The 23,192-nt window shown below is 46.4% G+C and overlaps 1 protein-coding gene across 1 annotated transcript in view; it reads left to right on the forward strand.

Moving 5' to 3' along the window:
• The first annotated feature begins 18,013 nt into the window (after window positions 1-18,013).
• Window positions 18,014-23,192, forward strand: part of LOC132396474 (hepatitis A virus cellular receptor 1-like) — an 89,068-nt gene continuing 83,889 nt past the window's right edge. The window contains exon 1 of the mRNA XM_059974016.1: window positions 18,014-18,116. Within this exon, the coding sequence (XP_059829999.1) occupies window positions 18,014-18,116 (103 nt within the window). The remainder of the gene's footprint in view (window positions 18,117-23,192) is intronic.

Below are 23,192 nucleotides of genomic sequence, written 5' to 3' on the forward strand. Positions count from 1 at the left end.
ATCACAGTGAATGGCAGTGCTGGCTAGAAGGGCCGAATGGCCTACTCCTGCACCTATTGTCTATTGTAAACTCGGGATTGCAGCCTGTGCCACAAGACAGAGAGGGTAGGAACAGGAAGTTATGGCAGATGAATGCGTGGCTGAGGAGTTGGTGCAGGGGGCAGGGGTTCAGGTTTCTGGATCATTGGGATCTCTTCTGGGGACGGTCTGACCTGTACAAAAAGGACGGGCTGCACCTGAACTGGAAAGGGACCAATATCCTGGCGGGCAGGTTTGCTGGAGCTGTTGGGGAGGGTTTAAACTATTTTGGCGGGGGGGTGGGAATCAGAATGTGAGTGCAGAGATTAAGGTAGAAGGACAAGGGCATGATGCTATGTGTTCTGAGTTGGTGAGGAAGGACAGGCAGGGGACAAAACATAAATGTAGCCAGTTAGAGGGGTTGAAATGTGTCTATTTCAATGCTAGGAGTATTAGGAATAAAGGGGATGAACTTCGAGCATGGATCAGTACATGGAACTACGATGTTGTGGCCATTACTGAAACTTGGCTGGAGGAAGGACAGGATTGGCTGATGCAGGTACCAGGATTTAGCTGTTTTAAAAGGAACAGAATGGGAGGTAGAAAGGGGGAGATGAGTAGCATTACTGGTCAGGGATAGTATCACGGCTATAGAAAGGGAGGACGCTGCAGAGGGAATGTCCACTGAGTTGGTCTGGGTGGAAGTCAGAAATAGGAAGGGATCAATCGCTGTGCTGGGAGTAGTCTATAGGCCCCCAAATAGCCCTCAGGACACCGAGGAGCAGATAAGCAGGCAGATTTTAGAATGGTGCAGGAAATACAGGGTTGTAGTTATGGGTGATTTCAACTTCCCACACATTGACTGGCATCTCCTGACTGCAAGGGGGATAAATGGGGCTGAATTTGTCAGGTGTGTTCAAGAAGGATTCCTGACAGTATGTGGACCGGCCGACGAGAGGAGAGGCCATACTGGATCTAGTTCTGGGTAATGAACCTGGTCAGGTGACAGACCTCTTGGTGGGGGAGCATTTGGTGAGAGTGACCACAACTCCCTTAGCTTCAGCATAGCTATGGAAAAGGATAAAAACAGACAAAATGGGAAAGTGCTTAACTGGGGAAGGGCTAACAATGAAGGGATGAGGCAGGAACTAGTGAGAGTAAATTGGAAACAGATGTTCAAGGGTGAAAACACAGAAGTAATGTGGGAGAAGTTTAGGGACCACTTGTGCTGTGTTCAGGATAGGTTTGTCCCACTGAGACAAGTTTAAAATGATAGGAAAAGGGAACCATGGCTGACAAAACACGTGAGGCAACTCATCCAGAGGAAGAAAGAAGCATATGTTAGATATAAGAAGCAGGAAACAGGGGGGGCTCATGAGAAATATAGGATAGCCAGGAAGGTGCTTAAGAAAGGACTGAGGAGAGCTCTAAGTCTTGGCATGTCGGATTAAGGAGAACCCCAAGGCGTTCTACACGTATGTGAAGAACAGAAGGATGAATAGAACAAAGGTGGGGCCACTAAAGGATAAGGAGGGCAATATGTGCTTGGAGGTGCAGGAGGTTGGGGAGGTCCTAAATGAATACTTTGCTTCAGTATTGACAAGTGAAAAGGACCTTGATCAGGGTGAGATCGAAATAGAGCAGGTCTGTGCACTGGACAATGTGGCGATTAAGGAAGAAATATTGGATCTTCTTAAAAACATCAAAATTGATAAGTCCCCAGGACTGGATGTGATATACCCCAGGTTGCTGTGGGAGGTGAGAGAAGAAATCACTGGAACAGTAGCTATGATCTTTGAATCCTCTTTGGCTGCAGGGGAGGTGCCGGAGGATTGGAGAATGGCAAATGTAGCTCCCCTTGTTTAAAAATGTTAATAGGGAGAATCCTGTGAACTAGAGACTGGTGAGTCTTACGTCGGTGCTCTGAAAACTATTGGAAAGGATTCTTAAGGATAGGATCTGTGAGCATTTGGAGAAGTCCAGTCTGCTCAAGGATAGTCAACATGGCTTTGTGAAGGGAAGGTTGTGCCTCACCAGCCTGACTGAGTTTTTTGAAGAGGTAACAAAAGAAATTGATGAGGGTAGGGCAGTAGATGTGGTCTACATGGATTTTAGCAAAGCATTTGTCAAGGTCCCCCATGAGAGACTCATCCAGAAAATCATGAGGCGTGGAATCAATGGAACCTTGGCTGTTTGGATAAAAAATTGGTTTACAGGAAGAAAGCAGAGGATCGTAGTGGAAGGAAAGTATTCTGCCTGGAGGTCGGTGACTAGTGGAGTGCCACAAGGATCTGTCCTGGGACCCCTACTCTTTAAGTATAACTGAGAATGCATGTAGTTTGCAGCACAGGTAAACAGTAAACAGCTCAGTGCACTATCTTTGTAGAAAGCAGGGTTCACTGTAGAATTCCTTCTCAAACACACCAGCTCAGGCTGTAGTACACTTTCAGTACAGTAAGTATTACACTGGAGAGGGTTCACTGTAGAATTCCTTCTCAAACACACCAGCTCAGGCTGTAGAACACTTTCAGTACAGTAAGTATTACACTGGAGAGGGTTCACTGTAGAATTCCTTCTCAAACACACCAGCTCAGGCTGCAGAACACTTTCAGTACAGTAAGTATTACACTGGAGAGGGTTCACTGTAGAATTCCTTCTCAAACACACCAGCTCAGGCTGTAGAACACTTTCAGGACAGTAAGTATTACACTGGAGAGGGCTCAGTGTAGAATTCCTTCTCAAACACACCAGCTCAGGCTGTTGAACACTTTCAGTACAGTAAGTATTACACTGGAGTGGGTTCACTGTAGGATTCCCTTTCAAACACACCAGCTCAGGGTGTTGAACACTTTCAGTACGGTAAGTATCACACTGGAGTGGGTTCAGTGTAGATGAAGATACAGATGAAGATGAAGATGAAGTACAGATGAAGATCATGTTCATTGTCGTCTGAGTGTACATCTCCACAACAAAATGTAACAGTGTTCCTCTGGATCACGGTGCACCCAGAAAACATCTACAGTCTCACATCACACACAGCTCATAATGCAAAATATTCCCTCAGCTGAGTTAATAGGTTAGTGACTAATGCCATTACACAGGACTGACTGGTGTTGTTATACTGTATTGATCAGTATTATTACTCTGTATTGATTAGTGTTGTTTCAGTACAGTGACTAGTGTTGTTAAACAATACTGACTGGTGTTGTTTCATTGTGGTGATTGTGTTGTCACACTGTACTGATTAGTGATATCACACTGTACAGATCAGTGTTGTTACACTGTACTGATTGGTGTTGCTGCAGTGTATTGATTTGTGCTGTTTCCCTGTAATGGCCAGTGTTACACTGTACTGGTCGTTGTTGTTAGACTGTACTGATTGGTGTTGTTACACTTCACTGATTAGTGATGGTGTCAATTGGTTCAACAACCGAATGATTGAAGGGAATTAGCTGTTCCTGAACGTGGTGGTGTGAGATTTAGGCTTCTTGATCTCCTGCCCGATGGGACTGATTTATGTTCTAAAGAGTTTCCCTAGTTTGAATGGACTTTAATGAGTGAGACACATGTGGGGCCGTTTTCATTCAGGAGGGTGCTGTGGGGAGTTTTTATTATTTTGTTAGCTGGAAATTTTGTCAGTGTTAAACGTTTTTGCTGAGGGTTAACCGATTTATTCTGGCACCTGTCCTTCCCTCAGCTCCCAATGAGAGTGTCTCTGTGATGACTGGAACTGAGGGAGCTTCGGCCACGTTACCCTGTGTGTTCACACGGCCTCGGCAGAGCCTCACCGCACACACGGTGACGTGGATGAGGAAGGATCCCTACCGAATCATCGTCACATTCAGGCACCATGGAAATGGATCATGGGTAGCGGAAAACAGAGTGACTCGGTACGAGCTCGTCGAGGACCCAGAGCTGGGAAGCGCCTGGATCAGGATAAAGCAGCTGAGAGTGGAGGACAGTCACAGCTACCTGTGTCTGGCTGAGTTCAGGAACATGAAGCATGATTACTCATCCGACAGAGAGCACGTCACACCTCCATTTATACATGTGTTCCAGAGTGAGATCCGGTTGCAGGTCAGACCAGGTAAGAAATCATTGACACATTCTGCAGGGCATGGGGAGGGTTTTGGGGGGGGGGGGTGGGGTGGGGGGTAGCCTGCTACCATTATCCTTCCTCTAATCAACCCCACCCCCGGGTTTATCTGTCTGTCCCCGAGTGAGATCTGACTGTAGATCAGACCCGGAAAAGAACCCGTCACCACATTCAAGTTCAAGTTTAATTGTCAATCAGCCACACGTGCGTACAGCAAAACAAAACAGTGTTCCTCCAGGGACAAGCTGTAAAGCAGAGTAGCAACAGCACACAGTACACATTGTTATGATGGCAGAAAAGCATACAGTCACAAAAAGACATAATATTGCCCAAGTTCCTGAGTGGTCTGGATTGGAGCTGGATGGTAGATTGGATATTGTCCTGGTCCAGCTTGTCTCTCACTAAGTGAACACTGGGGGGCAGCACTGAGCAAAAGAGGAAGGCAGCACCGATGGGAGGGGCCTGTCCCCAACGCACGACGGACTCCAGCACGTCCACAGAGGCCTCTGCTCTCTCCCACACCATCTCGGCATCTTCTGCAGTGTTCAGGGATGGGTCAGAACCTCCAGCACCCATTGTATTCTGTGTCCAGACTCCGGGGATGAATGTTATATCGGCCACTCCCAGCCTCTGCTGGTGATGAGTTTCATTTCCCCACCACAACTCCATCTCAGACGGTCCCTCACACAGGGTGGCCCCCAGACCTTCAACGGGCCCCCTGGTGGGGCCTTGCCTGAACTTGGGAGGAATGAGTGGAGTTCTAACGGAGGATCAGGAAGCTTCCCAGAGAAGATGCACACTCAGCGTTTCAGGAAGAGCTTCTTCCTTTCTGCCGTCGGATTTCTGAATGGACAATCAGAAAAGTGAGGGCCATCTCACTTTTTTCCCTATTTTTCCCTCTTTTTGTGCTACTTATTTAATTTAAAATTATACATGTAGGTATATATTTCTTATTGAAATTTACAGTTTTTTAATTAATATGTATTGCAATGTATAACAGGGTGTCAGGGTGAAGATATGTCTTTACCAAAGGAGGTGTAAGACACTCCTTCCCTCCAATAGCCTTCACTTTACCCTTGGGCGAGGTGTAGCCCCTGCTTAGCCCCCGATCAGGGTCACGTGAATCCACGGGATCAGGTGGTGGATGGTTGTATGAGCAGCTGGTGCAGATCACAAATTCTGGTTATGTGACCACTGACACCAGGCAGACAATCTCTGAAGAGTATTGATAATGGCTGGGATCACCTGTCCTGTACAGACACTGCTCAGAAGAAGGTGATGGAAACCACTTTTGTAGAAAAATTGCCAAGAACAATCATGGTCATAAACAGGAAAATATCTGCCGTTGCTGGAAATCCAGAGCAACACACACAAGATACTGGAGGAGCTCAGCAGGTCAGGCAGCGTCTATGGGGAAAGGATCAAAGGTTCATTTTATTGTCAAAAGTTTGCATGTAGAATACAACTCTGATATTCATCTTCTCCAGATAACCATGATATCCAGATAAACCATGGGATTCATTACGTCAATACCCCCACATGAAAAGGAAAAAGAATAATCTCGCAACCTCAACCCCCCACCTCCCTCCCTCGCACAAAAGCCAACAGATCACCCACATGGAAGATGATCGTCAGAAGATCGAAAGCCTCAAGCCCCCAACCCCCTCCCTCTCAAAAAATACAGTGCCGACAACACCAAACCCAACACCCTCTCCCCACACAGATCACCCACACAGAACAGTCAACAGGAACATCAGACACCAATTCCCAACCCCTCCCTCACACAAAAACAATACATCGTCCCTCTAGAACCCCAACCCACCAATCAGCAACAGGAAAGAAAACAGAAACTGAAGGAGAGCAAAATAAACTACAGCCCAACAGCCACATCAATCTCAGAATTTCAAACATTCCTCCCACCAGAACTGAGTAAACAGTCGATGCTTTGTGCTGAGACTCTGCATCAGAACTCATGAAAGGGCCTGTTCTGCACGGTGTGAGTCCTGATGAAGGGGTCAGCCTGAAACATCAGCTGTTTACTCTTCTCCAGAGATGCTGCCTGGCCTGCTGAGTTCCTCCAGCATTTTGTGTGTGTTCATCATGGTTACGAGACTGTGATTGCCCACATCACACAACACAGCACATACCAATGATGATGATTGCAATGTACTGCTGCACAAAGCACAAGCCGGTGAAATTATCCTAATCCCGACTGCGGTTCTGCAGAATGTCAGGGGGAGGAGGCAGACAGGACACGATTACAGGGCTCAACCTGTCACATGGATCAATTAGAACATAAGAAGATAAGAAATAAGAGCAGGATTTGGCCACCCGGCCCATCGAGCCTGTCCCGCCATTCGATAAGATCATGGCTGATCTGTCCGTAAACTCAGCTCCATCTACCTACCTCTTCCCCAAAACCCTTAATTCCCTTACTATGTAAAAACCTATCTAACTGTTTCTTAAATATATTTAGTGAAGAAACCTCAACTGCTTCCCTGGGCAGAGAATTCCACAGATTCACCACTCTCTGGGAAAAACAGTTTCTCCTCATCCCCATCCTAAATCTTCTCCCCGAATGTTGAGGCAATGCCCCCTAGTTCCAGTCTCACCTACCAAGGGAAACAACTTTCCTGCTTCTATCTTATCTTTCCCTTTCAAAATTTTGTATCTTTCTGTAAGATCCCCCCTTATTCTTCTGAACTCTACAGAGTATAGTCCCAGGCGACTGAACCTCCCCTCACAGGTTAACCCCTTCATCAAGACAGAAGCCAGCCCCCCACCATGGATTCTGTCTGCACTTCTCACCGTCTCTGTGAAGCAGACTGCAAAATCAGAGACCCTCCCATCCACCCTGGACATTCTCCCTTCGGCCCTCTCCCACTGGGCAGAAGGTACAACAGCCTGGATGCACGGACCACCAGGCTGAAGGACAGCTTTTATCCTACAGTTATAACTACGGAGTGGTCCCCCAGTATGATAAGATGGACTCTCCACCTCATTATTTATTTGTTTATTCATTTAGAGATACAGCACGGAACAGGCCCTTCCGACCCAACGAGCCACACCACCCAGAAACCCACCTATTGAACCCACAACGATTTACAATGATCAATTAACCGACGAGCCGGTCCATCCTTAGACTGTGGGAGGAAACCGGAGCACCCGGAGGACACAGCCTCAGGATAGAACAATGTCCCTTTAGAACAGAGTTGGGGGGAAGTTATTCAGCCAGACGGTGGTGAATCTGAGGAATTTGTTGCCACAGATGACAGTGAAGGTCAAATCTTGGTCTTTAAGTGGAGGTTGAGAACTTCTTGATTAGAAAGGACATCAAATTTTATGGGAGATGGCAGTAGAATGGAGTTGAGCAGAAAAACAGACAGACAGACGTACTTTATTGATCCCGAGGGCAATTTTGTTTTGTTATAGCCGCACCAACCAAGAGCAGTGTAGAAATATAGCAATATAAAACCATAAATAATTAAATAATAAGTTAATCATGCCAAGTGGAAATATGTCCAGGACCAGCCTATTGGCTCAGGGTGTCTGACACTCCGAGGGAGGAGTTGTAAAGTTTGATGGCCACCGGTAGGAATGACTTCCTATGACGCTCAGTGTTACATCTCGGTGGAATGAGTCTCTGGCTGAATGTACTCCTGTGCCTAACCAGTACATTATGGAGTGGATGGGAGTCACACACAAGTTATCATCTTCAGTAAAAATCTGCTGAATGATAAATTCATCTGCACAGCGACTGATTTTAATCAGTCCACATTATTGGTCTCTCCCCCATTGCCCGAGTCTGGATTGACCTCTCTCACTTTCTCTTCAGGGACAGGCGCTTCTGAAACCGTGCTGATGTTGTGTATCCCACTCGGACTGAAAACTCTCGCCCTTTTAGTGATGGGTGCCGTTCTCTACTGTGACAAACTCAGGTACTGTATGTACTAATGCTGAAGGCTCTTGCCGTGACGTGACTGAAATCCGATTCACTCAGACAGTCGGTGGACGTTGGGAACTGGCTCAAATACTTGCGGTGGCCCAGTCAGTACTTGTCGTTTGCTGTTTGTGGGAGCACCGTAGAAAATACTCGTTGCATCATAAGAGTGACTCCTGCAGAAGTGTTTGTAGACTGTTTAGCATTTTGAGATACATTTCGGATTAAACGTACCCGGAAACAAGAGAAAACGTGCAGATGGTGTAACTTAAAGCGACACACACAAAATGCTGGAGGAACTCAGCAGGCCAGACAGCATCTATGGAAAAAGTACAGTCGACGTTTCGGGCAGAGACCCTTCGGCAGGACTAGAGGAAAGGGTTAGACATCTGGCGCCCTTTGTTAGAAAGAATGTGCGCTCTTCCCATGTGCACGTCGGTTTCCCCGGGTGCTCTGGCTTCCTCCCATGGTCCTGTGATGTTCCAGTTATCAGATTAGTTGTTCATTGAGAACCGTCCTGTGATTAGGCTGGGATTACATCCCTGAGTTTCTGGGTGTCGCAACCTGGTGGGCCGTTGTATCTGTAAATAACAAAATGATAAATAATAGATTGAGCTTAGAGAAGGCTGACAGGTTGGCATAACGTCGAGGGCTGAAGGGCCTGTACTGTGCTGGAATGTTCTACATTCTAATTACAAATCTAATGTTGATGTGCACAAAAGGACACTCTGGAACCCAGAAGAAACAATACGGGAAAGTTTCGACTCTTAGCCATCCCACATGCACTGGGATCAGGTAGTGCAGTCAACCCAGGGTGAATCTGGTCTCTTGGTCTACACAAGACTAGTCCATGAGGCAAAATCCCTCAGAGATTTAGCTCTTGACTGAATCTCTGCAGCCATCTCCCTCAACAATAATCCAGTTTAAACTGTTAGTGAATCAACTTCAAACATATTGACACTGAAAAGTATTCAAATGATTTCCATGTCTCTAATATCATTGATAATCAGGTTCCTCCTTAAATTACAGCCTCGATCTGTTACTGTCCCCAACACGTTTCATTTACTTAGCTCCTATGATTTTTGTATCCACTTCCCTCTCTTCCAGATTCATCCTAAGAAATCTGATATTCAAATACCTGTATCCTAGAAATTGAATCACAGACAGGATTAAATTCACTCTGCCATTCACAGAGGATTTTCCTTCAGAATGGATATTCCGAGGGATTTCCTGAGCCAGAGGATGCTGAATCTGTGGAATTTACAGCCATAAATGCCTGTGGGAATACTTAAAACAGAGATTGATGGGTTCCTGAATAGTAAGGGTGTCAAAGATGACGGGATGAGGACAGGAGAATGGGGTTGTTAGGGATAATAAATCAACCACGATGGGATAGCAGAGCAGAATAGATGGGCTGAATGCCAAAACTCTGATGCTATTTCATATGCTCTTACGGTCTGAATCTAAGCTCCATACAAGTTTATCAATATTATCCTATAGCCTAAGACCATCTTCCTGTCAACAACATGACCTATGTTGTTATGTCACCGTAAAGTTTCCAACTGAATCAATGTTTGGGCTCATCTCCAGTTTTGTTGTCAAACACTGATGCCAACGACAAAATTTATTCTGTGGGAATTCCCAGTCATCTCTCGATCCAAATCCCTTCAAAGGTTATAAATGAATTGGGGGGAGGGAGTCGGATGTGGTGTCATTGCATGATCTAGATTCGTGTTAACCGTTTCGTTCTGTCCACAGAAAGCGACAAGACTGATCCACCGCAGGAGACTGAGAAGACCGGTTTTCCAACCACAAGGTGCAGACGCAACAAGATCCAACGAGAACACCATGTTCCACATGAAGAAATGTTATCTGTTTTTAATTGACCTCTTCCTACATTGACTCTACAACCTGTTGCAGAATTCTGGGCTGAACATGCCAAATATGTAGAACTGGAGAACGATCGTAGATAGAGGCCTAATTAAGGCGGTGGTAAACGCTGCACAGACAGCAATCACTATTGGGCTGAGGACAGTGAGTGGGGCGTGTGGCCAATTGGTGAAGGCTTTGGGCTAGCGATCTGAAGGTCATTAGTTCGAGCCCCAGCTGAGGCAGTGTGCAACGCACTTAACCCCACACTGCTCCTGCACGTTTATAGCCCAGTGGCAGCAGTTGGTGTAGTATGGACAGGAGAAGACAGTGAGTAGGTGTGATGTCGACCTGAACTGGTCATCTTTTCTGAGTCTCAGTCTGGAAATTATCTTTGAGGGATTCTTAAACAAGGTCTCCCAAGTCATTTTGCTCAGCTGCTTTTTTTGTATTTTCTCTGTATTTTCTCCCCATTTAAAAAAAATAGTTAACCTTTCATTTATTCTGCCAATGTGTATGACCATACACTTACCGACAATGCATTCCATCTCCACTTCTTTCCCCATTCTCCTAATCTGTCTAGGTCCTTCTGTAGTCATTCCACTTCCTCAAACCCACCTTGCCTTCCACATATCTTCGTATCATCTGCAAAGTCTGCATCAAAGCCAACAATTCTATCATCCAAATCATTAACGTATAATGTACAATGAATTGGTCCCAACACAGGCCCCTGTGCAACATCACGAGTTACCGGCAGGCACCCAGAAAAGGCTCCCTTCATGCGAGGGGATCTCAGTGGGCTAGGCAGCATCTATGGAAAAGAGTAAGCAGTCGATGTTTCTGGCTGGGACCCTTCATACCCTGATCTCTTTTATCCATGTTAGGATATTCGATGTAATACCTTGGGCAATGAATTCCACAGATTCACTATACCCTGACTAGCGAAGTCCTCCTCATCTCTGTTTTAATAGGACACCCCTCTATTCGGAGACTGTCCCTTCTGGTCCTAGACTCGCCACTATAGGAAGCATCCTCTCACCATCTCCTCGATCTCGGCTTTTCGACAGAATGCAATGAGCTCACCCCCTCCTACTCTGCTAAACACCATCGAGAACAGACCCAGAATCATCACACTTTCCTCTTATGTTAACCCTCTCACTCCCTGAATCATTCTCGTGAACCTCTTCTGGAACATCTGCAATGCCAGCCCATATTTTCTTAGAGAAGGGGCCCAAAACTGGTCACAATGCTCCATGGCCCCAAATATAGCAAGATGTAGTTTAAAGTTTGATGTGTGTGTGTGTGGGGACGAATGTATTGTGGAGTGGGCAGAGGTGCAGCTTATAAGAGTTGGCAAGTTTGATTTCCACAGAATATGGTGAGTGCATTAAGACACACTGTGCTGTTTTTTCTTTAAGTTCGAAGAAAAGTTTTGGGCCTATATCTCCAAAAAGATGTGCTTTCTTTGGAGAGAGTCCAGAGGAGGTTCACGAGGAGGATTCCAGGAATGAAGGGGTTAACATACGAGTTCTGTTTGGCAGTTTTCTGCCTGTATTCGCTGGAATTTAGAAGGATGTGAGCAGATCTCATTGAAACCTAACGAATGTTGAAAGGACTATATAGTGTGGATGTAGAGAGGATGTTTCCTCTGTAGCAGGTAACCAGAGCTAAGAGGCACAGTCCCTAAACTGAAGGGTGACCTTGTAGAACAGAGGGAAGCAGGAATTTTTTAGCCAGAGTATAAACCTGTGGGATTCTCTGCCACAGACTGTGGTGGAGGCAGAGACTGGGGCATATTTAAAGCAAAAGATGATCGTTTCCTGCTCGGTCAGGGCATCAAATGATTTGGTGAGAAGGCAAGTGTATCTGGATCAGCATTGATGGAATGATGGAGCAGACTCAATGGGCTAAATGGTCTAATTCTGCTCCTGTGTCTTAATGTTTTATTATCTAATGATGAAGTGAAGTTGATGAAGTCATTCCCTTTGGTTCATGAGCCTGATGCTTGAGGGGTAATAAGTATTCCTGACCCTCGTTCTGTCAGTCCTGAGACCCCTGTACCTTCTTCTCAATGGCAGCAGTGAGAGGGAGCATGTCCTGGGTGGTCGGGGTCCCTGATGACAGATGCTACTTTCCTGCATCAGCCTCCTGTGTACATGTGTTCAATAGTGGGGAAGGCTGTACCCGTGAAGGACTCTGTCGTATCCATTACATTTGTATGATTTTCCGTTCAAGGGCATTGGTGTTTCCCTGTCAGGCTGTGACGCACCCGGTCAATGTACTCGCCACCACACATCTGTAGAAGTTTGCCAACGTTTTAGATGTCGTGCCGATACTTCGCAAACTCATAAAGAACAATACAGCACAGTACAGGCCATTCGGCCCACAATGATGTGCCAACCCTTAAACCCTGCCTCCCATATAACCCTCCACCTTAAATTCCTCCATATACCTGTCTAGTAGTCTCTTAAATTTCACTAGTGTATATGCCTCCACCACTGACTCAGGCAGTGCATTCCATGCACCAACCACTCTGAGTGAAAAACCTTCCTCTAATATCCCCCTTGAACTTCCCTCCCCTTTACCTTAAAGCCATGTCCTCTTGTACTGAGCAGTGGTGCCCTGGGGAAGAGGCACTGGCTGTCCACTCTGTCTATTCCTCTAAATATCTTGTATAGAAGTAGAGGTGCCTTGCAATTTCACATAGGTGGCGGGTCCAGGGCCGATTCTCGGAGATAAAAACACGGAGGAATTTAGAGTTGCTGACCTTCTCCACCTCTGATCCTCCCATGAGTACTCGCTTATGGATCTCTTTGTTCCTCCTTCAGAAGTCAATACTCAGCTCCTTGGTCTTGGTGACATTGAGTAAGAGGTTTGTGTTACAGCAGCCTCCCTCGACATTCCACCCTCGCCATTTCAAACATACTTTGCTCCTGCCAGATTCACAAACTCACTTTCTGCTTCATGCTGTCAAATACATTGCTGTGCTAAAGTCTTCGGCATCCCAGGTATAAGACTTTTGCACGCTACAGTATCTCAATGTTATAAGACTGTTGATAATTGTAAGTTTAGATGGTTTCTTGATCTCACAATTCATCCTGTCATGGCGTCGCACTTCCTGGTTTGCCTTATAATAGAAACATAGAAAACCTACAGCACAATACAGGCCCTTCGGCCCACAAAGTTGTGCCGAACATGTCCCTACCTTAGAAGTTACTAGATTACTAGGCTTACTCTGTTTTCCTAAACTCCATGTACCTATCCAAAAGTCTCTTAAAAGACCCTATCGTATCCATCTCCACCACCGTTGCCGGCAGCCTGTTCTGTTGGTTAGGAAGTTCATTTAATCTATTTGCACACTGCAATGAACTGAACCTTTATTGTTAATCTGCTTGAAGCCTTTCCATCACAAGATGAAAAGAAAACCCCAGTTCAGTGAGCTGTACTTAGCAGGACATAGTGACACAGTAATTAGGGATCATTGCTTTATCAGAGGCGTCTTTTGTTGGAAAAACACTAACATTCATTTGAATATCCTACCTCTAAACATACGTATCTTTACCTCCCCCCCCCCCCCCCCCGCTTTCTATAGGGATCGCTCCCTCCCCACTAATCTCGCTCCTGGCGCTTATCCCTGTAAGCAGCCTAAGTGTTGTACCTGCCCATATACCACCTCCCTTCAGGGCCCAAGGCAGTGCTTCCAGGTGGGACAACACTTCACCTGAATATCTGCTGGGGTTGTCTATTGTGTCCAGTGTGGCCCCAATGTGGCCTCTTCAACTTTGGTGAGACTCGTCGTAAATTGGGGGACCGCTTCAAAGAGTACCTCCGCTCCATTCGCCAGAAGAGGAACTTTACGATGGCTGAACATTTTAATTGTATTCCCATTCCTGTTCTGATGTGTCGTTCCATGGTTTCCTCTTGTGCCGTGATGAGATCCCCCTCAGGGCAGAGCAGCGACACCTTATATTCCGCCTGGGTAAGCTCCAACCCGAATACATGAATATCGATTTCTCCTTCCGGTAAATCAATTCTACCCTAACCTCCATCTTCCTCTATTCCCCACTCTGACCATTTTACCTCCTCTCAACTATTACTCCACCCGCCCCCCCACCGAGTCTCCTCCTTCCCTTTTTTCTATGGTCCACTCTCCTGTCCCATCAGATTCCTTTGTCGGCTCTTGACCTTCCCCAGCCATTTGGCTTCACCGCTCAGCTTCCTGCTGGCCCTCCCCTACCCCCACCTTTACACTCTGGCACCTTCCCCCCTTCCTTCCCAGTCCTGAAGAATGCTCATGACATTTTGCCATACTAGTTGGTTTCCTTTCTGATTGGATTTGTACTTGTGGTTTCATTGGAATTGTTCTTCAGGGGTATAAATTTGCTTCATCTCTGATAATAAATTTTGTCCTGTAAAATGTTTTCCAGTATTTTCCCTTCCACTCTTGAACGATTCACAAACACAGCGGCTGAGCTTAGAATGTGGATCAGTGCTGTGATGTTGCGCCCATTAAAGATACTTCGATGGCTCGGGGCAGGAATGGCTACTTCGAATGCCAGGCTTTAGATGTTTCCGAAAGGACAGGGGAGGAGGAAAGAGAGATGAAGGCGTGACACTGCTGATCGGAGATAGTGACACGGCTGCAGAGAAGGAGGAAGTCATGGAGGGTGTCATAATGTGGGGGCAAGGGTGCTGGGGAAGGACCCAAATGCAGGACACAAACACATTTTGTCGGGTTAACTAAATAGAGTTTATTACTACTTACAAGGAGAGCCGGGACGAAAGGATAGAACAGAGAGAAATCAAGGAGAGCAAAGTGGAACCGGGAATAGGTGTAATGGACAAGGACTCAGGCCCTGGACTAGGCTGGGACTCAGGGTCTGGGCTAGGACTTGGAACTCGGACATCGCAACCAGGACTCGGATCGTGGACCTTGGAGCCAGGACGCGATACTTAAACACAGGACATTGAGCAGTGAGCCAGGACTCCTTAGACGCAGTATATGGAGCCGGAACTCTTATTCACCGGACAGACTCAGACACAGGATAAAAAGCATTGAGCCGGGAATCCTCCTTAGACACAGGACGGAGTCGGGACTCTTCTTGACACAGTGTCAGGACGCCTTTGAAACACAGGGCATGGATACGGAGACCACACAACGATAGTCGGTACTATAACTGGGCACAAGTTTGCCCCAAGCAGCGGTGAGCTCTTGACTCACCCTGGCGGGTTAACCTTGCCGGACCTGCTCGGGCTTGCTGGTACTTCCTTCAGGAGGAGACGTGGCTTGCTCCGGCTAGATGACTTTGACTCACACCAACTTCGTTAACACTCACTCGCTGAACGGCTGAAGCCGGAAACTTATAAACTGCCGGTTCGGTCGCGAGTAAATTGCCTTTAATCACCAAGCCCAAGGGACACGGGAAAACCAGGAATTAAAGGGAAATAAGGATCCAACGGTCGGATCGTAACACAAACAAGGTAAATTTAAAGTGAACACAATCCGGACCCTGACAGTATCCACCCCCCAATGGGAGCCTCCAGGCGACCAACAGGTTTGCCCGGATTATCAATGACCCGGGTGGTGAAGGGGGTTTTGGTCGGCGGGCAAGACAGAACAACACCTTGCCCTTATATAACTGACGTATTTACCCCGTGGCTAAAGTGATAACTGGGACTTTGAGTCACTGTCTTGAATTGCACTCTGTGCGGGATTCTGGCTGACGAGAGTTTGAAAAAACAGTGTTTGTGTCTGCTGGGTCCATGTTCGGCGAGAGCGCTCTGTCACAATGTAGGAGCAAGGCTGCTGGGGAAGGACCCTGATGCACCATCAATAACTCTCGGAGACTGGAAGTGAACGATAGGCTTCTATTAGCAGCAAGAGGGAGCACGACATCTCGGAGACTGAGGGAGGAGCAGTGCCCCAATCGCCTCTATACAGGGGTCTGTGGGAGAAGCCACAGGAGCAGTCAGCAGAGGGGCGTGTCCAGACAGGTATACATAGTTTACCACAGACCCTGATGCAGGGCACAAACAAAGAATGTTTACGTTCTCGCGATGTAGATTACACGTTTTTATCGATGCACAATAGAAAGCATTGCTTATATAATGCTTTGCTGTGGGAATTATTCTGCATGAAACCATAGGAATCCGTAGACACAGCTCAGCTCATCTCAGGAACCAGCTTCCCCTCTGCGGACTTCGGCTCGGTAAAGGGCCAGCAGAACCAGACAGCCCGAATACCCCGGAGGTCCTCTCATCTGTCCTCTCCAGATGCCAGAGCCTGAAATCACCGACCACCAGGCTCAAGGTCAGCTTCGATGGGACATCTCAATGGACCAATTGTGAAATAAGCCTCTTGCCCTGACAACAGTTGAACAGTACAACACATGAGCAGGCCAATCGGTCCATCTAGTCTATGCTGAACAATTGTGCTGCCTAGTCCCATGGAAATTCAGTGGTACCACAGCCCTTCACACCCCTCACATCCGCATTAGGGGGTGAAATTGACCCCGCATCCACTACTTACGCTGGCAGTCCATCCACGTTCTCACCACATACTGAGTAAAAAACATTCCCTCATGTTCACTCTGAACATTTCACCCTTCACCCGGTATCCTGACTTCTAGTTCTGATCGCGCTCGTCCTCCGGGGGAAAGGCCTCCTTGCATTTACCCTGTCCATAACACTTGGAATTTCACAGATCCTGCAAACCGAAAGCAGCATGCACAAAATGCAGGAGGAACACAGCAGGACAGGCATCGTCCGTGACAATGAACAAACCGTCGCATTTCGGGACGGGAATGGAAGGCGGAAGGCTCCAGAATGAACATGTGGATTGAGGGGAAGAAGGATAGCTGGAAAGTAATCGGTGGTGGTTGGGAACGACAAAGGGCAGAAGGAGAAATCAACATTCATGCCTTTAGGTTGGAGGCTTCGCAGATGGAATATAATGTGTTGCTCCTCATCTTGAGGGTGGCTTCATTGTGACAGAAAAAGAGGCCATAGACTGAGATGTCAGAACGGGTTGGAAATCAGATTTCAAATGTTGTGTCACTTGGAGGTTCTGCTTTTGGCGGATGGATGGACCTGTTCTATTCCTCTCATAGCTTTGTATCGCTCTATCAAATGTCCTCTTATTCTCCTGCGCTTCAGACAATAAGGTCCTAACGTATGTAACTTTTCCCTGTAGCTCAGGTCCCCAAGACCAACACATCTTGTCATATTTTTATGACCATATAACCATATAACAATCACAGCATGGAAACAGGCCATCTTGGCCCTCCTAGTCCGTGCCGAACCCTTAATCTCACCTAGTCCCACCTACCCGCACTCAACCCATAACCCTCCACTCCTTTCCTGTCCATATACCTATCCAATTTTACCTTAAATGACACAACTGAACTGGCCTCTACTACTTCTACAGGAAGCTCATTCCACTCTTTCAAACTTATTGATATCTTGGCTACAGGAGGGTGACCAGAAATGCACAAATACTCACTTACATCTGATACAACTTGAACATAACATGCCAATTCTAGTACTCAATACTTTGATTTGTGAGGACCAACGTGCCAAAATCTCTTTGGTCTTCAGGGTATATCAATGTGATGTATTTTTGGATTTGTGAAATTCCTTCAGTATCTCTGATCATTACAATTGTGACAAGTGCAGCCAGCTGCAGCTTCTAACAATCCGTGTTAAGGAGTTGGAGTGGAATTGGATGAACTCTGGTCATTCGAAAGGCTGAAGGGATGATAGATAGGACATGTAGTGAGGTAGTTACACACAAGGGCAAGGTCATAGGGAAGTGGGTGACAGTCAGGAAATAGAAAGGGGTAAAGGAGCCAGTGCAGAGTACCCCTGTGGCCACCCCCCTCAAAATCAGGTTTATTACTTTGGACACTATGGGGGCGGGGTGGGGGAGGAATATGACCTCGCAGTGGAAATTCGCAGCGGGCGTTTCTCTGTCACTGAGTCTGGCTCTGTGACACAGAAGGGTTGTACGGAGATAAGGCACCCTGTGTTGTTAGGGATTCGTTAGTTAGTGGAGCAGACAGGAGTCTCTGTGGGTGAAAAAGAGATTCCCGATGGTATGTGGCTTCCCGGCTGCCAGGTTCCGGGGCATCTCGGATCAAGTTCTCTGCAATCTGAATTGGGAGAGTGAACACCCAGAGGTTGTGATCCATGCAGGTACCAAGGACGAGTGACGAGTTCTGCACAGGGGGTTCAGAAAGTTAATTGCTAAGTTAAAGGGCAGGACCTCCAAGGTTGTGATCCTAGGATTGGTATTCGTGTCACGGGCTAGTGACACCAGAACTAGATAATTATACAGTTTAACACGTAGGTAAGGAGTTGATGTAGGAGTGAAGGATCACTGGGATCTCTTTGAAGGAAAGTGGACTGGTATAGAAGGGAGGGTTGGCACCTAAACTGGTGTGGAACTAACATCCCAGCGTGAAGGATTGTTAATGGTGCATGGTGGTATTTAAATTAGAATTGCAGTGGAATGGAAAATAGAGTGCCAGAACAATTAGTGGAGAGGTTGTGGAAACAGATGTTGAAAAACCTCAAAGTCGAGAATCAAAAAGTTCAGCATGGTGCGACTATGTCCTGAGCGGCGTATATTTCAATGCAAGAAGCATCATAATGTAGGTGGATGAGTTCAGGCTATGGATCAGATCCTGGAATTATGACATTGTAGCCATGAGAGAAACTTGGTTGCAGGAGGGGCAGAACTGGCACCCTAACATTCAGGGGTTTTGTTGTTTTAGACATAACAGAGTGGGAAGGGTTAAAGGAGGAAGCGTGGAGTTACTAGTCAGAGCAAATGTCAGGGCAGTGGGACATCAGGATAGACTGGTGAACTCGTCTGGAGAGGCGTTATGGGTGGAACTGAGAGATAAGAAGTTATGACCACGTTAATGGGGCGATATTACAGACCATCTGACAGTCTGCGGGATTTAGATGTAAAGAGATCGCAGACTGTTGCAATAAACATAAGGTTGGTATTGGAGGTGATTTTGCATTTCCACTTATTGACTGGGGATCCCATGGCATAAAAGGACTAGATAGGATAAAGTTTGTGTTCAAGAAAGTTATCTTCATCAGTACGTGGAAGTCCCAATGAGAGCGTGTGATAGGATCTGCTGTTAGGGAATAAGATAGGACAGGTGACAGAAGTTTCTGTAGGGGAACACTGCATTTAGCCACCTTAAAGCCATTAGCTTGTTTCAACATTTTGAAGGGATAATGAGGCCCGGGTTAAGAGAAAGAAAGAAGGTGCATAGCAGGAAAACGAAGGAATGTCACAGTCCAGTCCGCGGACTCTGGGCTCCGGGTCTTCCGGCTGTCCCTTGTTTTGGTTGGACTTAACCATGAGCAGCTGATGCTCATCTTGGGGATGGGTACTTAAGTGGCCCTGGGATTGAGTGTGTTTGGGTGGTTGTCTTGTCAAGATTCCCTGGGAGCAAATGGCTGGTGGAAGGCTAGAACAGCTACTTGCCAGCTTTAGGCCATGTTGGAGAACCATGGCTTCTTGGAGTCTTGCTGTCATTGCAGTATGGATTCAGCTGCTTCCTGGGCCAGCTGGGTGGCTGTCAGCCTCTCTGAGCTAGGTAGGGATCTGGTTGTTTCTGTAGCCAGTGGAGGTTGATGGCTGTAACTAGGACTTGGAGCAGCCCTGATGCAGAGATGGAACTGTCTGTTGTTCTTTGATGTTTGTCTCTTCCTGTCTTCACCCTGTGGGGTCAGTCAGGCTGTTCTGCCATTGCCCTGTGGGATGATCTGTCTTGTTTTCTCCTCTGTGGGGTAATTCAGGCTGTTCTGCTGTTGCCCTGCAGATGGAATCTGTCTTGTTTTGTCTTTGCCTCCATTGGGTAAGTCTGGCTGTTCTGATGGGTGGACCTGTCCTGCCTTGGTGTGGAGTGAAAGTTGAGTCCTGGCTTGTTGAAGGATAGGTCCTGGCTCTGTGTCTATGTACTGTCCAATCTCATGATTGTGTCTTGTTAAAGAGGAGTCCCAGCTTGTTGATGGATAAGCCCTGGCTTTATGTTGATGTACGGTTCCGAGTCTGCCTTCAAGAGCCCAGCCTCGAGCCACGAGCCTCAAGCTCCAAGAAACCAGGCCTGGTCCTGCTTCCCTAGCCTGGTCTGCAACCTGTCCTGTCCTTTAGTTTTGTCCCGTCCCGTTCCTAGTACTTCAGTGTCTGTGTCCTGCATTTGGGTCCATTCCCAAAGCCCCCCATATGACAAGGAAGGAACAAATGAGAAGTTTATGGAGTAGCAGTAATGCAAGAGACACATAAGCAAGTAATCAGGGAGGCTAAAAGAAGGCATGACGTTACTCTAGCAGGAACAGAGAAGCAAAATCCTAGGGGTTTTAGTGATATGTTAAAAGCAAAAGGATTGCAATGTACAAAATATCCTCTGGAGGGCCAGATTGCTAATTAATCTGTGGAGCAAAAACAAATGGTGGAGATTTTAATTACTTTTTGCACCTGCATTTACTTGAGATGTGGACACAGATTCTATAGAAGTGAAGCAAAACACATTAACTTCATGGGTCCTGTACAGATTGCAGAGTCGGTGTTTGCTATCCTGAGGCAAATCAGGGTGGATAAATCCCCAGGGCCTTACAAGGTATTCCCTCAGACCCTAAGCGATGCAAACGCAGAAATTGCCGGAGACCTAGCAGAGATATTTACATCATCATTAGTGTCGGGAAAAGTACCAGAGGATTGTAGGATACCTATGTTCCGCTGTTTTTAAAGGTTCCAAATATTAACCATCAAATTATAGTCCAGTGATTCTGACATCAGTTGTGGGAAAGCTAAAGGAGGGTATTCTAAGGGGACTGGCCATGTAAGTATTTCGATAGAAATGGACTGATTAAGGTTAGTCAGCACGGGTTCATGCATGGTAGGTTATGTCTAATCAATTTGGTCGAGTTTTTTGAGGACATTACCGAAAAATTTGAAGAAGGCAAGGCAGTGGATGTTGTCTACATTGACTTCAGTAAAACCTTTGACAAAGTCCCACATGGGAGACTGGTCAGAATGGTACAGATGATGTCCATCCAAGATGATGTAATAAATCGGATTTGAGGCAGATGCCAGAGAGTTGTAGTAGATGGTTAGCTCTCTGACTGGAGGTCTGTAGCTAGTGGAGTGCCGCAGTGTTCAGTGCCGGGCCCTTTGTTGTGTCAGTGATCTGGATGGTATTGTGGTTAACTGGATCAGCAAATTTGCGGATGACACCAAGAATGGGGTTGTAGTGGACAGTGGGGAAAGTTATCAGGGCTTGCAAAAAAATCTTTGAAAAAAGATTCTGGGAATATTGGTCCATAATTCATTGAAAGTGTCACAAGTATAAAGGCTGTAAATAAGACTTCTGCTACATTGGCCTTTGTACATAAATGTATTGAGTACAGGAGATGGAATGTTATGTCGAGGTTGTATAAGTATTTGGTAAAGCCTGCGTGCAGTTTCACTCAACTACTTACCAGAGAGAAGTAAATAAGGTCGAAAGAATACGGAGAAAATTTACAAAGATGTTGCCAGGTCTGAAGGACCTGGTTTGTAAGGAAACATTGAATGGGTTACTTTATTCATTAGAATGTAGAAGATTGAGAGGAGGCTTGATAGAGGTATACAACATTTTGAGGGTATAGACAGTGTTAATGTAAGCAGGCTTTTCCCACTGAGGTTCGGTGGGGCTACAACCACAGATCATGTGTTAAGGGTGAAAGGTGAATAGTTTAAGGGGTACATGAGGGGAAACTTCTTCACTCAGAGGGCCGTGAGTGTGTGGAACGAGCTGCCAGTACAAGTGGTGCATGCAACCGCGATTTCAATGTTTCAGAGAGAAGTTTAGATGGGTACATGGATGCCGATGGCCCCGGTGCAACTCGAAAGGAATAAGCAGTTAAAATGGTTTCAGTATGGACTAGATGGGCCAAAGGGCCTGTTTATGTGCTGTACTTCTCTATGACACTAATGGAGTAAAGATCCCTTACTATAGTTATGTGAGGGACTGTCAAGTGTTCATCTGGGGTATAATGTTCCCCCTCGTGTGCATGTGTCCACGCACACACATCTTCTGCTACTGACACACAGAGGAATTTAAACTGCGCTCAGAAGGTTGTCACCCTCTCCCTTGCTGGCATGTTAAGTATATTCCACGATCATACACGGTCACATTTCCTTTTCCAGTTTCTGAGGCGGACGGAGTTGACAACATGGGGTTTGCAATTATTTATCTCCAGATTTTAGAACGGGCTTAGTTATACTATTTTTTATTGACGAAATTATTCACAGCACACAGGTTGCCGTCACTGGCCAAAGAAAAAATTTCCACACACTGGTCATTACAAATGAAAGGGAACTTTACCCAGTGGGGTAATATGCAGAAGATCGGAAAGTCAGTCGGAATATGGTAGAGCGGAAGGACAATAATTTGTCATGGTTTTAAATAAGGGAGTGTTTGAAAACTGGAGTACAATATACTCTATCTATCTATCTCCAGGGGCGTTTCAGGAGAATGATTCCTGGAATGAAATGGTTAATGTATGAGGAACATCTGACAGCTCTGGGCCTGCCGCTGGAGTTTAGAAAAATGTGGGGGTGTGGGGGGGTGGGGAGCGGGTGGTCCCATTGAAACTTATCGAATGTGGAAAGGCCTGCATAGAATGGATGAGGAGAGTGTTCATATAGCGGGGGAGTCAAGAACCAGAGGGAACAGCCTCAGAAACCGGGACGTCCCTTAGAACGGAGATGAGGAGGAATTTATTTAGCCAGATGGTGGTGGATATGCGGAATACATTGACGTAGATGACTGCGGAGGTTTACGGCGAGATGACGGGAGAATGGTTGAGAGGGATAACTAACCAGCCATAATGGAATGGGGAGCAGACCTGTTGGGCCGAATGGACAGGTTTGCTCCTATATCTTATAATCTATGATCTGACTCCAGGCTAAACTTCCTGTTCTAATGTTTAATTCATGTCACTGTGATCTCCACATTCTTAGTAATATCCTTTTCTTCTTCTTTCACATACACGTTATCTTCCGTAGCTCCGTCAGGGTAAATCTGCTACATTATATGTATGTCTCGACACCTACAGATTTCAGTCAGTCTCTCCCCCTTTCCCTGAGTCTGGATTGACTTGTCTCACTTTCTCTTCAGGGACAGACAGTTGTGCCGTGCTGACGTTGTGTATCCCACTCGGACTGAAAACTCTCGGCTTTTGATTGATGGGCGCCGTTCTCTA

Source organism: Hypanus sabinus, chromosome 7 (genome assembly GCF_030144855.1).
Source record: "Hypanus sabinus isolate sHypSab1 chromosome 7, sHypSab1.hap1, whole genome shotgun sequence".
Taxonomy (NCBI): domain Eukaryota; kingdom Metazoa; phylum Chordata; class Chondrichthyes; order Myliobatiformes; family Dasyatidae; genus Hypanus; species Hypanus sabinus.